This window comes from Capsicum annuum, chromosome 11 (genome assembly GCF_002878395.1).
Source record: "Capsicum annuum cultivar UCD-10X-F1 chromosome 11, UCD10Xv1.1, whole genome shotgun sequence".
Lineage (NCBI taxonomy): Eukaryota > Viridiplantae > Streptophyta > Magnoliopsida > Solanales > Solanaceae > Capsicum > Capsicum annuum.
This window is the reverse complement of record NC_061121.1, coordinates 232,603,773-232,618,796: the sequence shown is the minus strand read 5'-3', so window position 1 is coordinate 232,618,796 and position 15,024 is coordinate 232,603,773. Positions and strand designations below refer to the sequence as shown.

The following is a 15,024-nucleotide window of genomic DNA, read 5'->3' as shown; positions in this document are numbered from 1 at the left end:
ATTTTTTCGTAGAAATGATTTTACAAGTCCATGTACATTCTTACAACTTTTTCAAAGTTTTCAAAATCCAATAAAAATCACTTTTTTTCTACTTAGTTACATCTTAAGGTTAAAATAAAGTTGACAGATCATAAAAAGATGTTTTATTGGATGAAACAAACTACATGTATACGTACTTTTTATTATTATTAAATTTTTTGACTTGATCTTTTCTTGATTTAATATATCATGGAAAAGATTTGAGTCTTTACCCATTGGAAATTAAGTACTAAGTTTATTACAAAAATTAATTTTTAAAAAATACAAGTAGTTAGTACTAAATAACGTGTCAACTTAGGTTTCAAATATGTACAAATTCCTAAGGAAGTGTTAAATCAATCCATTTCCCTAAAATCAATTTAGATATGGTGTGATATCTTGGTGTGGGTAGCAGTCCTCTCTGATGATCTATTAAATGGATCGGATTGTTTTGGAGGGGTTGGGGGAATCATTTTTCAAGTCAAACGGCAGAAATGTAACGATTTGCAGATTTTTTGTGACGTTCGATGGGTGTTAGCCCATAGAACGGGCAAGTGGAGTTAGGAGTGGGTGATGCGTACGCAATCTCATTGTTATTAAATTTCATTTAAACAGTCGAATCATGATGTTTTAATAAAACATTTAAACATATGATAAAATGCTCATATATTAATTGAACACTTTCGATTTCAAATTTAGGAAAAGAAATTTTATTCATGTATTCTAAAGATCTTTTCTTTCCTCTCGGGAGAGATACGATCGGGAGGAGCTAATTCAGACCCCTCTAGTTGGATCAGGATCGAAAAAGGTTCTGGACAAAACTACTCAGGTAGTTCCTGGCGATCTATTAAATGAATCGGGTTATTTTGAAGGGGTCGGGGGAGTCATTTTTCAAGTAAACGGTCGAAACGGCAAGGGTTGCAGATTTTTTGCGATTTTTGATGGTTGTTAGCCCAAGAAACGAGCAAGTGGAGTTAGGAGAGGGTGATGCGTACGTACTCTCATTTTTATCTTATAAAGGTAGAACGATTGTATATGATAGACCCATAGATCAAGTAACGCGTAATAATATCAAATATGAAAAAGCAAACGTAATAGTAAAGTAGTCATGTTGATCAGTATAACGGAGAAGAGAACAGTATCAATAATACGTAATACGGTACCGAAGCAAAGAATGTCAGATAATAATAAAATGGAAGAATACAAAATACTATATGAGCGATAAAACAATACTAATAAGAAAGACTAGACAACGGTCGACTAACTAACAAATTTCTACCTTAATATTTGACCTTTATATCTTTCTAGCTGAGTTTATCAGCAGAGGCGGAGTCAAAATTTTCACGAAGGGATCCAAAATTTGAAGAAAAACTAATCGTAAGGGGTTCAACATCTATTATATATAAATAAAATATGGTTTTAATAATGTATAGATAGTAATTTTCTGTCAAAGGGGATTCGGTGAACCCCCATTACACAGGCTGGCTCTGCCCCTGAGTTTATGTCCAAGGGCAAACCTATGTAGGATTTTGGGGTGCTTCGGCACCCACTAAACTCGACGCGAAATAGGTATAATTACATAGAAAATAGGTATAAAACATATAAAAGCACCCGCTATAAGAAAAAATTAGTTGAGTGCATTGATATATAGGTTAATCTTTAAGGTCCTTCAATAGAAGAAGGCCTCGGGTTCGAACTTCATTGAAGTGATTTTTTACTTTTTTCAATTTTTAAAATTTTTTAAGCATCCACTATCCTTAAATCCTGGGTCCGCCACTGTTTATGTCCTCGGTAGTTTAAGTTGTAAAAGTTGTGGTTCGTGGATAGAATTCCTCCGCCCTTAAACCGTAATCTCAAGCTTACGCTTTAGATACTTACGCGAAAATTCTTATTAGAAATTGCTCACCTGCGTTTAATAAATTTTACACGACATAAATTTGAATTAGTTGGCAATTATTTAACACATGATCGAAAATAAATGAAACTCATAGTGACTTAGTCATGAACCTTTATTTATTTATATATTGGATGGAAATAAAATACTTAAAATGCATTTAATATATTCTAAATTTCATCAATGACGATGTCGCATATCGTATTGGTACTTATTTTATACTCTTCGATGGCTTCATACTTAATTATATTACTAACATTATTAATTGTCCAATAAGAATATTCAATTTTATAATTGGTCTAAAAGATTAACTAATAACCAATGAAAGGTAATTAGTCAAAAATAACAATATTATTATTCAGTGGTGTGTTATATTCAATAGGAGGACATTAATATCAAAGAAGAAATGTCATTTTTTTAAAAAATTACATGATTGTTAATACTAAAATTTGAATCTTTGATTATTTTTTTTTTAAAAAATAAGAAAATGATGCCAGATAAATTAAGACAGAAAAAATTACGTGTCTAAATGTACCTTTTAAGTCTTAAGAATTTAATTAGAAGGGATCACAATTTTAACAAATACATATTTTACAACAAAATGCACCTCTAGAAAGAGTCTCAATTATCACTTAGTTTAAATTAACATTAAATTAATAATATAACTTTTTCTAGAAGAATAATTATTCTACTAAGGAACCTTTAATTAGGCAAAGACCATATAGTTATAAAATTAGTTACATGAATTTAGCCACCATCCCTCCTCTCGTGGGCCCACTTTTCTCCTCCTAGTCTTATCGGTATTAAAGTCTCAACTAATTAAAATCACACACTGTATGGCTCATTTTGGGAGTGATTCTTCCAACAATTTTTTTCACACTCGATGCTCAAACTCGAGATTTCTGATTAAGGATAAAACAGTTCCACCACTGCACTACAACTCATATTTGATATATTATGTTTTGTTGTAATTAAGGGTGTTGGATAGGAATCAAAATGTTTTCTTAAAAAAACTATATTCTTTTTTAAAAGATGGTTATTTATTTGGTTAAGTAGGTAAAAACATTATACTAAGAGCATTAATATATAGGGGGGAAAGTTTGAAATATACCTAAATTTTGATAAAATTTGTTGTGACACGTCTTAACTTTGTGGGGGGTCCTATGACCCCCCTAGATTATTTATTACCATATTTCTATGGCATGTATTTGCTTAGTTGGACCACCTCAGATCCTCACGCACTCAGTGTTTGTGTATTCACGCAGTTGTCCAACTGACAAATATATGCCACGGAAATACAGTAAAAAAATAATCTAGGGGGACCATAGGACCCCCGCAAAGTTGAGGCGTGTTACAACAAATATTTCGCCAAAGTTTAGATATATTTCGAACTTTTTTCTTTGATATATAATACTATAAATTTGAAAATTCTTCTTTCATATAATAAGTTATTACATTAATGTACCTAGACAATTCATAGAAGATGACATAACATTGATTTTAGAAATGTAAGATCTTAATTCAACATGCACACCTAATTAAATAGATTTGTATAAGTCTCTTAATGTAACTAATTATGATTAGAAAATATGGCCAAGTTGGTGATTGTGCATTAATTAAGTTGACACACATGATTTGCAATTTTTTTTCTTATTATAAGATTTTCTTCTTATCATTATTAATTGTATTAATCTCTAGCAGCCTTGATTTTTCTTCTTACAAATGTAACTAGAAAAATTAGAGATATTTTAATTAATTTAAATACTCCCACCAATTGGGAAATAATATAATGTTAGAGGATTTTAAAATTGCAACCAAATGTCGTTTTAATTTTATACACGAATAACTTACTTCCTAACTAGCTAGGTACAAACATTATATAATTTATGTATATTAAGTTACCTCTTTAGTAGCTTCCAGACTACCTGTGAAAAAATAAAAAATCGCAATTGTAAAATCATATATCTAAATCATAAATTCATTGCTAATCCTATTTAGCAATATATTAGCGATAAATTATCAGAAAATTATGTTTCTAAATATAAATTAACCACAAAGCTTGTAGTAAATTTCAATTCTTTTATAATGATTTCTTGATTAGCACCAACCAGGAAAATATTTTTTTTTTATTTACTATTCATAAAACTTCATGATTTATTAATCAATCTCAAATAATGATTTAATTATTTTGCGTAAACCTTTTTTATTTGACCTAGTTAGGCCAATTTAATTTATAACGTGGCAATTATTGGTTCAATTTAAGTGTCTCATTCAATATTGTTGATGTTGAAACTATAATCTAAAATGTACAAGCTTTTCCCTCATCAAAAAGATTTTTTAATGAGATGTTGAAAGATGAATAATTATCTAAAAATATAAGAGGTGAGAAATGTGTGTAAATATTGATTAATAAGCACAAAAATAATGAAGTTCGAATTTATATATATATAATTTGACTAAGTTATCTTGTTCATTCTTTGATCTCGACTTAATACTAAACTCTTTTTCATTATTTTGGAATAATTATTTTTTAGGTTTGGAAAGAAATTAATACAATAGTGAAGAAGTTATAAAAAATGAGAAAATAACAATATTAAAAATAAATAATATACTAACTGAAGTAGAGGTAAGGTTTATATGTATACCGACTCTAATTATAGAATTACACGAGACTTATTATTATTATTAATTTCAAATAAAAACAATAACTAGAATGAACGAGATAAAGATGGTAACAACAAAATCATCATTAGTTTTTTTAAAAGGATTTTCCTTGCCTTTTGTTGACCCTTGTTGTGAAAATGCTATATGTTTGGTAGAAGTTCGTTATCTAAATTAAAGAATTAAAAATATGAAAAAGAAGCAGTGACGAAGATTATGTGATGTTAATGATGGAGTATAAGTCTTTAAAAGAGTGTATGCAAATTTTATATCGAAATAAAAATTGGTTAAGAAATTTATAAAAATGAGTTCAAAATCAACTGTTGAGACGCTTAACAGTTAGATCAGAGTTGTTATAACTGGGATATATGTGTGATCGGGGTCATATAATTTATATTTGATTAAATAAATTGTTGGAAATCGTATCCTTAATATCTTTCTATGCATGTGAACTGTGTGGTTTTAAATTAGTGATCATGATGTAAATCATGCATATTATTTTTTTCATAGTGAGTGATCATTACTAATAACCTTAATTAATTAATCTTTATGTTCTTATAATACTTGTTGGTATACATGATAATGTATAATTACTACTATATTACATCTATACTGATTATATACTATATATAAAAGTACACAGGCTATATCTAGTAATGTGTTTTAAAGTCGTGCAAATCTAAGCGTGGAAATTATATATTACTGACGACCTGAGGGTGTTATATATTTTTAGCTAACTGATTAAAAATGTTAACTTCTTGTAGTTTTTTGTTCTTGAACTTTTTAAGATACATGTTCGAGTAGATCGTATAATTTTGTGATGGTATTTTTTTTTTTTTTAGTTTCCCAAGGTATCCCCACAGTCGACAGTCGTGAGACTAATCCTCCGTTCCTACTGTCAGCGCACTAAGCGGTAGGAAACTGACCGCAGTATATTGTTCTGTTACTATTTGTTGTTGCATTACTCTTTATTCTCTTTGTGCCCCTTTTATATCTTTTTTTGAACTGTATTTTTTATCTTGAGCTGAGAGTCTATCAGAAACAATCTCTTGATCTACCTCTGAGGTAGTGATATAGACGAACCGCGGGCATATCCGCTATGCTCTCTGCACCATATTGTGTGAAAATACATTGAGTATATTATTGATTAAAAATGTTTAAGATATAATTTTTTTTAATACTGATTGTTAGTAGGAAAATGTTGTTTTGTTTCTGTATGTTCATGCATCTTTCATTCAATCTCAAATGATTAATTTATTTTGCTTTTACTCTTTCTCCTTTGACCTGTCCATTTTAAATTATATATAATGTTGCAATCATTGTTTCACTCTAATTGTCTCATTCAGAAGCGGAATCAGGATTTCTGTTGAGAAAATTCAAAATATGAAGAAAAATTCATCGAAGAGGGTTCAACGTCTACAATATATATACATAAAAATCATTTTAATCACAAATTAATAATATCATTTTTCGTCAAAAAGTATTTGGACGAACCTCGTATTACTAGGCTGGCTCCGCCTCTAATCTCATTCATTATAAAACTGTTAGCTTTTTGCCCCCCACACTCCATCAAGACTTTGTAGGATATTTCTCCATCTTAACCTAACACCTAGAATGAATGTGTGTGTTCAAAATGAGCACATCATCATCAACAGCAACACATATATTCCGTAAAATCTAACGAGTAAAATCTACGAAGGATAGAGTGTAAAAAGATCTTATCACTAACTTATATAGGCAGAGAGGTTACTTTCGAAAGACCCTCGACTCAAGTGCAAATTGTAATGTCTCCTCTCTCATTGTTTAAATTTTGAGATTAGATGGACGACTTAATTTACATAATCGATTGGATTAAATAGATCATATATCCCTTCAATATAGGTGAGCAAAAGAATCTTCAAGACCTACCAAAATAAAAAAAGTCAGAATCTTTCAAAAAACAAATTGGCACGACAACAGACACATGCTCGGTTTGAGTTTCACCATCACTCATTATGAAAAAGAGATTTTCGCATGCTTGATTCATGGAATAAATCAAGCCCACACTTAGGCTTGTTTGAAATATAATTAAGTAGATAGAAATCTGTTATTTCTAACAATTTAAATTTTAGATGAGATAATTACACTGTCGCATATATACTTGAACAAAATTATTTAAATTATAATCATACAGTATAAATAACAACATAGATGAAGGAAAACAAAAAATCCAGGACTATCTTTCTTGACTGATATTCTATTTTGAATAATTAATTTATATCTCTCCATTTCCCCTATTTTCATTAATAATGTATTTACAATTTTATAATTATTTTTAAATTGTCTACTTTTTAAGTCCTAATATATTTGATGTTATGTTTTACCTTCTTGGATCAACATATAATGAATAATATGATTTCAAGGTCCATTGGGTATTATTAAACTAAAAAGTCTAAAATTGATAAACAAGTAAAATTAGTAGATTAAATAGTGTGATCCATTAATTAATTATGAATAATAATCAAATCATGCATCTCTTTCTTTTCTCATGCAATCTCCAATATTTGCTACCACCTACTGCAACTTCATAGGGGTCCTATTGTCTCTTTAACTCAATTTTAGTGTATTTTTGTCACTCTTTTTAGTTGATGTGACATCTTTTTAGCTAACGTGACACATTTAACGTGAGCCTCATTTTTATGTAATAAAGATGTCATGTCAGTACAAAAAGGTGACAAAAATACGCTAAATTGAGTTCAAGGCAGTAATAGAATCCACGTGAAGTTATCCTAGAATAATTAATCTCGGGATTAGCTATCTCATGACTAGTTATCCCATCATATACATGAATAACTTATCCTATCACTAAAGTATAAATGGTGGGATAAATAATTCCTTGGCTAACTAATACCTTTAACCAAATATGAAATAAAATAACTTTATTATAATTTATACATCATACCAAATGACTCCTTAAGTCTTAGGGGTCGTTTGGTTTGAAAACAAGTTATACCGGGATTAGTTATGCTAGGATAAGTTATGATGGGATAAATTATACTAGATTAGTTATGCTGAGATTATTTTTTATTGAGTGTTTGGTTTGTTGTATTCAAAGTAATATGCATGGTATAATTTATAGGAATAAATTGATTGATTACCAAAATACCCACCATCGTTTTTAAATTTTTTTATATATATATTTCTTTTTAAACTTTAAATATTCATTCTTAATTTTTTTAATTATTTTTTAGATAAATTTAAATATATAAATAAACATAATTTATTTATTTTACAACCATTTTGAACGGTAAACTGTTCAAAATTTATTTATTTATGAATATATTATACGTTAATTAAACATAATTTATGTGTGTGAGAATATATTACGTTATATATTATGTTATATATAATTAAATTATATATAATTAAACATAATTAACGTATATATATTCATAATATTATACGTTATATATTACGTAATATATTATATTCATAATTAATGAATATATTATACGTTAATTAAGCATAATTTATTACTTATAAATATATATATATAAATATATTACAACCAAACATATAATATTATGAATATATTATGAATATATACACGTTAATTATGTTTAATTATAATATATTATATTGAATTTTGTTTAATTATATATAATTTAATTATACATAACAATCCCAAGAGGGTATTTTTATCCTTGTATAATTTTATACCAAAGAAAAATAATCCCGGGATTGTTATCCCACCATTTGGGTGGAACTTATCCCGGGACTAATTATTAGTCCCGGGATAAGTTATCCAAAATATTTACAACCAAATGACGAATAAAACTTTTTATCCCGAAATTATTATTTTATTCCGAGATTATTTTCAAACCAAACAACCCCTTAGAGGTACATTCTCATCGCACAAAACTCTTAAGGGGTCGTTTGGTGTGAGGTATAAGGATAAATAGTCCCGGAATAAAATAAAATATTATTTTATCCCATGTTTGGTTTAAAGTATTAGTTATAGTCAGAATTATTTATCCTACCATTTATACTATAGTATTGAGATAAAGTTATAACTACTCCCAAAATAACTTTTTTCCCAACCAAACGACCCTATATCAAACGAACAAACCTCTATTTCATTTAGCGTGCACCAATACCATAATAGGTGACTTATCTTTTAAGATAAAACTGTAAGTCGGGTCGGGTCGGGTCGGAGCCCTAATCTCATCCGGGTCGGGTCGGAGCCCTAATCGCAACGAATATCTCATTCTCCTGCAATCAGTCATCTGTAAGAGGGAAAATCGGAGAGGTCGACATGGAGAAAGAGAAATCGAAAGAGAAATCAAGGAGGGATTACGGAGACAAATACCACCATAGCAGCTCGAAGGATAAGAAGCACTATGAAGATGACCATGACCATCGGCATCGTAGTTCCAAACATAGATCCGAAAGAGAGGGAAGCCGAGACAGAGGTCGTGATTATCACGATAGGAAGAGGAAAGAGCGGTCAGTAAGTGTGGAGGATAGAAGTAGTAATGGGGATGAGAAGAAGAGACCTAGGGTTTCTGATGATGGAGATCGGAGGAGGGATAAGGAGGATGAGGGGAGTAGAAGAGAGAGGAGAAGGAGGTTTGAGGATAAAGCAGCAGCTAAGGAAGGTGACCCAACTGCTGATGATGCTCCTTTTGGTTCCATTGCTAAGGTCTGTGTATTATTTCTTGCTGCCATGTGTGTTTTTGATATCTTTGGTGTTCACTTCAACCATGGTACTTGCACACAGTATATGTATTCCCTTCAATTGAACATCATAGAAGCGTAACTATTAGTAATTCAAGTTTTGTTCTCTTTCTTTTTTTGGGGCGGAGGGGTGGGGTGGGGGGGGAGGGGTTAATTATCTGATGTTCGAAATTCACTGATCTAAATAATCAATCTGCATCATGTAAGGTTCATTTAAGTGAAAAACGACAACCCATGGTTCACCTTTCCCTTTGTTGGAATGTTAAAATTTCGGAAACAGCCAGTCCCTTTTGTATTACAACCCCATTTATGCACTTGTGGTGCAATGCGACATGCCACAATATCGCTGGCCTCGCATTTGCGATAGTGGTTATTTCTGCAATTGCAACCCGTTATTGTGCGACTTCTGCAGTTGCGGTTGCTTGCACCATACATAATAAAATCCACGACATGTTCAAGTGTAATTTCTTGCCCATATATGAACCTACAAGAAGTCCCAAATCAAGGAACAGGATGCGATTATTCAAAACAAGTGGTCGGGATTTTACATTCGCACTTGCCACAACCCTAAAGCGTCTCAATGATTTAGTGTCTCCTGGGAAAATGCCTTTGTTGGTATGTTAGAAATTTCGGAAACAAACAACCCCATTTCTGCACTTGCGGTGGTTAGCTCGCAATTTGCGTGGTTATTTCTGCAATTGCAACCCATTAGTTATTGTGTGGCTAGTGCAATTGCGGTTGCACCATACATACATAATAAAATCTACAACATAATGGTCAAGTGTAGTTTCTTGCCCAACCAAAACCATCCCAACAAGTCCAGAAACCTAAAGCGTGGAACAGGATGCGATTGATTATTCAAAACGAGTGGTCGGGATTTTACATTATTATTTGCCACAACCCTAAAGCGTATCAATGATTTAGTGTTTGTTAACTACAATAAAATATTGAGGCGCCATTATAAAGGATCAAATTTCTTTGGATATTATTGATGAGGCTAATTTATGGCTAAGTGGAGTCCCCGAAAATCATCAAGATAAACAAGTATTTGGTAGAGAATCTGATTTCACTTGGGGTTGTGGAGACAGGATGAGTTGAGGAGAACATTTATGGTTTAAGGGGACATAGATAGGAAGGGGAAAAATATTTGCTACAAGTCTTCTCTAATTGATTTTGACAATCTTGTACTAGAGTAGGGATGTTGATCCATTTGTATTTTGGTTTTGATTTGCTTGTCCTGTGGAGAACTTTTTTCCACTACTTTTTAATTTTTAAATTATGATTATATATATTGTGATTGTGCAAAGTTTATTTTATTTTTCAAAATGGCAGTGAAGCGAGCTATTCGCTTCAGACTTTACTCTTTAAGCAAAGTGGAACCCAGTCTCTTTTTTGCACTTGGCGCTCTCAAAAACACGATTGTTCTAAAGGTTCGCTTCAATTTAAGAAATTTGGTCGATCGAATTCTTTCGTCATGTTGTCACATGGAATTATTGTAATGTTCTGCTTGGAGCCGAGTTTTAAACCTTGGAAGATTTAGATTAGCTCATCAACCTGCCCATGTCTTTGCTGTTTTGTGTGTGTGTGTTTTTTCCTTCTGATTGACAAGTGCTTTGCATTTTATTTATTGTATCTTGAGATGGATACCTTTTTTCTATACTTTCTCTACGTTTGACACTTAAGCACTGGGATATTTGTTCTGATTTTTTTCTGGCGTCTGTGTACTTTTCAGGGTGTGACAATGGAATCATACAATGTGACACCAAGGACTTTGTCTGATAACAGCTTGGGTCATGGTGATTCTCCAGTTACCAAGGTATCTTTGCTTTCTACTGAAAATAAGGGAGTTAATATTAACGGATCTCATCAGGTTCCTGAGAAATCTAGTACAGATGGGACAGCTTCTGGTGCTGGCAAGAGTGGGAGCTTATCCCTTGATGCTTTAGCAAAAGCGAAGAGAGCTTTACAAATGCGAAAGGAGTTGGCTGAGAAGCTTAAGAAGATACCTGCAGTAAGTTGCTACATATGAAAATCTAGCACATTTCCGTTTTGCATGTTTTTTTTTTTTTGTTGATTGTTGGATCTCTTTTGCTCCCATCCCGGTTCCTTTGTCTGGGGATGGATTGGGAGGCGGGAGAGCAAAAAGATATAAATGGAAGATAAGATTTTCCACATTGTTATTTGGGAAACCTCTCATAGTCTTTGTAACAGAGCTCATTTTTATCATGTAGTTGAACAAGAACAAGGGTCCCAGCTTTACTGGAGAGGAACTTCCACAGGTGGGACCCAAGGAGAGGCTTCAACCTTCGGCTAATGCAGGAATTTTTCCCACTCCAGTTGCATCTTCGGATGCAGGGGTATTGCCAACTCCTGGTTCAGCACCAGGCACATCAATTTTGGCTACTGCAGCTTCTACAAATCAACCACCCAGTGGTTTGCCTCATCTTGTGGGGCTGACAGCACAAAAATATGAAGCGGTAAAACGTGCACAGGAGCTTGCTGCTAAAATGGGATTCCGGCAGGACCCAGAGTTTGCTCCACTCATAAACATGTTTCCTGGGCAAATGGCACCAGAGGCTACCCTTCAGTCAAAACCTGCAAAAGCCCCTGTTCTTCGATTGGATGCCCTAGGCAGGGAAATCGATGAACAGGGAAATATTGTCAATATGCCTAAGCCATCTAGCACCCTTAAGGTATGGTTCTTTTTTTAAAAAAAAATTATTTGTTATATTTTGTTTTGAATTTCTGTGTTTAACCTGGAGCATATGTGCAGGTGAACATCAATAAAAAGAAACAAGAAGCATTTCAAATTCTCAAACCTGAATTTGAGGTTGATCCTGAGAAAAATCCTCATTTTGATCCAGCCATGGGCATTGACAAGAACAAAATTTTGAGGCCCAAGAGGATGACGTTTCAGTTTGTGGAGGAAGGCAAATGGTCCAGAGATGCAGAAATAATCAAGTTAAAGGTACTTAATTTTCTTGTTATGGCAGTTGATGCTGTTGGGGTGCGGCCCTTCCTTGGGTCCTGTGTGACCACGGGATGCTTCCTGCATTGGGCTGCCGTTTTTTATGGTTGATGCTACTGCTGTTTGTTTTCCTTCAGTACTCCCTTCTCTGTTCTTGTTGCTTCCTAAACTAGTTTTGATCTTGTTGCAACATTTGTCTTTAGAGCCAATTTGGTGAAGCAAGAGAAAGAGAGCTAAAGGCAAAGCAAGCACAGTTGACCAAGGCTAAAGCAGAGCCTGACATAAATCCGAATCTCATTGAGGTATCGGAAAGGGTTATCACCAAGGAAAAACAGAAGGAACCTATTCCTGAAGTTGAGTGGTGGTTAGTTGATCTAAATATATTCCAATGTCAATATGTTTTGCTTTCTGGTACCCTTTTGTTTATGTCCTTAGTTCTCATTCTTGGGGCCATAGTAAAGCTTGGGAGCTTGAACTGGTCTTGATTTTAACTGTAAAATGAGAGCATCTTGGTAGGTGGTAGATCCCGATGTGCTTCTGTGATCTGTACATCAAAAAGCCACCTTTTTTCTCCCCTTTTAGCTTTTAGTTGAACTGCTTATGTGTTGAGATATTCACATGCCAACAGTTTTCTATCATTCATTTCTTGAATTTTTGAAAGAGATTTTCTTGTTTTCCCTTTAAATATATTTGCAGGATCACAAATTTCGTGTAATCTAGTTGATCTCGATAGATGAATATTCAAGAGAATACAAGATAATCCGTGAATTTTGGGTCTTAGCTGCTAATTCTGTTGAGATTTCTTGATATTTGGTACTTGGTCTACTTTTTTTAAGAGTGTTGTTCTTGTCAAGATGATGATGTTTGAGGAAATATGGGGTTCTGTGGGGATCTTGTTTTCTTTCCTGATAAATTTCTGGAGCTTGAAAATAATGAAGTATTGACTAGAGGTTAAGTTTTTTTGTCTTGTAGCAGTCTGTTTTCCTTGAAATTAATGTTTCGTTTGTGCTTGCCCTTATTTTCTTGCCTTGACCTTCCAGGGATGCTCCTTTGTTACGAACTGGTACTTATGGGGATGTAGTTGATGGCATCGTAACCAACGAACAGTTGAAGTTTGAAAAGATCACCATATATGTTGAACACCCTCGCCCTATTGAGCCTCCCGCTGAACCAACTCCACCTCCTCCCCAACCATTGAAACTAACCAAGAAGGAGCAAAAGAAACTTCGAACCCAGCGAAGACTGGCAAGGGAGAAAGAAAGACAAGAAATGATACGACAAGGCCTGGTAGAACCACCAAAGCCGAAAGTTAAAATGAGCAATCTAATGAAAGTTCTTGGCTCAGAAGCTACACAGGATCCTACAAAGCTTGAAATGGAGATTAGAAGTGCTGCTGCTGAGCGTGAGCAGGCTCATGTAGACAGGAATATTGCTCGTAAGCTTACTCCTGATGAGCGTCGTGAGAAAAAAGAGAGGAAACTTTTTGATGACCCAAACATCGCTCCGGAGACTATTGTTTCTGTATACAAAATTAATGACCTCTCCCACCCCCAAACTCGCTTCAAAGTTGATGTTAATGCTCAGGAGAACCACTTGACCGGGTGTGCAGTCATCTCAGAAGGTATTAGTGTTGTTGTTGTTGAAGGTGGGAAAAAATCAATCAAGCGATATGGGAAACTTATGCTTCGGAGAATCGATTGGGCAGCTGCCAGCAAGAAAGAAGACGATGAAGGTGAAGGTGAAGATGAAGACGATGATAAGCCTCTCAACAAGTGTGTGTTGGTCTGGCAAGGGAGCGTTGCTAAGTCGAGCTTCAACAGGTTTTTTGTTCATGACTGCAGAACTGAGGCTGCTGCTCGTAAAGTTTTCGCTGACGCTGGGGTTCCTCATTACTGGGATCTCGCTGAAAACTTCAAAGATGACGAATTTTAATTTTAGCGTCGTCCTGTGTCTGCTAAACCTGATTTTCTAGCCATCAATGCTGTTCTTTTGTATTTGGATTGCTCCTATTGTGGAATCTTGTATGTTGTTGGAGGAGAAGAAAAGTGAAAACTTGGAGACATTTGAAATTTCATCTTCTTACGGTCCAATTTTTTTACTGGGCTTGGTCCCGTGCTGGGCCCAACAATATTTTTAGCGATGGCCCATCTACCTTTTTGTCGGGTGTAATTGGGCTCAGCGCGTCGTCATGAATTTCATTTGAGTGAGCTTTGGAGGTTCTGAACGTTGAAGTAGAGTAGGCGTCCCCATCATAACATTGACCTTGTTCTTCGAAATGATAAGTGAAAATGGACGACAATAGAATGCCCATGAAATTAACCATTGCTTCGTACTAGTTACTTTTTAAGTTAAAAGAGGTGTACATTTCTCATCCCACAAAATTCTTAAAACGTGACATCAAAGTCGTCATAAAAGTACCTAACCACTTTCCTCTTTTTATACAACTAGGGTTTATCCATTGCTCACTCGAACTCTTATCTCGGGGTTTCAAAAAGACACTAAATTTTGATCCAATAACAACAACAATAATCTAGTGTATCTAATGGATAGAATTTAAAGAAGGTAGATTGTACGCAAATCCTATCCTTATTTTCTTCGAGAAGAAAATGCATCCCGGACTACAATATTATTGTGCAACTTGTAGGTAGCGGCACTAGGAAGACAATTTATCTATCCTTAATGAAATGATGTTACAAGACAAACTGAACCCTACATCACACACCATATCTTTTTTTGAGCGAGGCTCGTATTGAGATATCCCTCTCTC

The 15,024-nt window shown here is 33.6% G+C and overlaps 1 protein-coding gene across 2 annotated transcripts; it reads left to right on the top strand.

Annotated features, from left to right (window-relative positions):
• The first annotated feature begins 8,699 nt into the window (after positions 1-8,699).
• On the top strand, positions 8,700-14,326 carry LOC107847846 (protein RDM16). 2 transcript variants are annotated; one of them, XM_016692390.2, is made up of 6 exons: positions 8,700-9,254; positions 11,022-11,300; positions 11,521-11,982; positions 12,063-12,257; positions 12,461-12,621; positions 13,298-14,326. In XM_016692390.2, exons 1-6 carry the CDS (start codon positions 8,868-8,870, stop codon positions 14,187-14,189), a joined length of 2,376 nt encoding a protein of 791 aa, XP_016547876.2. In that variant the 5' UTR covers positions 8,700-8,867; the 3' UTR covers positions 14,190-14,326. The 2 variants fall into 2 exon arrangements, with proteins under 2 accessions (XP_016547876.2, XP_047255895.1); XM_047399939.1 differs by lacking the exon at positions 8,700-9,254 and having other exon boundaries at positions 11,022-11,105; positions 11,182-11,300.
• Positions 14,327-15,024: the final 698 nt, after the last annotated feature.

Coding starts and splice junctions, on each gene's coding strand:
- LOC107847846 (XM_016692390.2), top strand. CDS start 8,868: ATGGAGAAAGAGAAATCGAAAGAGAAATCAAGGAGGGATTACGGAGAC. Junction 9,255..11,021: donor CTTTTGGTTCCATTGCTAAG/GTCTGTGTATTA, acceptor TGTACTTTTCAG/GGTGTGACAATGGAATCATA. Junction 12,622..13,297: donor ATTCCTGAAGTTGAGTGGTG/GTTAGTTGATCT, acceptor TTGACCTTCCAG/GGATGCTCCTTTGTTACGAA.